General features: G+C 75.5%; 1 protein-coding gene across 1 annotated transcript in view; it reads right to left on the bottom strand.

Moving 5' to 3' along the window:
• Nucleotides 1-208, bottom strand: part of LOC104995841 (polycystin-1-like) — a gene marked incomplete at its 5' end in the record, with an annotated part of 19,520 nt that overhangs the window by 15,615 nt on the left and 3,697 nt on the right. The window contains one exon of the mRNA XM_010849888.1: nucleotides 2-190. Within this exon, the coding sequence (XP_010848190.1) occupies nucleotides 2-190 (189 nt within the window). The remainder of the gene's footprint in view (nucleotide 1; nucleotides 191-208) is intronic.

Here is a 208-nt window from a genome sequence, read left to right as displayed (position 1 = left end):
CACCCGGGCTGTGCGCCCAGGCCGCTGGCAGCTGGTGGCGCGGTACACCTCCCAGCGGTACTCGGTCTGGTAGGTGACGCAGTCCCGCAGGTCCACGTGGGCCTCCAGGTAGTTGCGCTGGGAGCGCCGCATGAGTACCTGCGGCGGCAGGGCCACGTCCACCGCGGGCTCCCCGCAGGGCAGCACCGGGACGGGGGCCGGGGCCCGC

This window comes from Bison bison, unplaced genomic scaffold (genome assembly GCF_000754665.1).
Source record: "Bison bison bison isolate TAMUID 2011002044 unplaced genomic scaffold, Bison_UMD1.0 scf7180017851022, whole genome shotgun sequence".
NCBI classification, from domain to species: Eukaryota; Metazoa; Chordata; class Mammalia; order Artiodactyla; family Bovidae; genus Bison; species Bison bison.
Note: the sequence above shows the minus strand (reverse complement) of the source record. Positions and strands in the feature narration are given on the sequence as shown.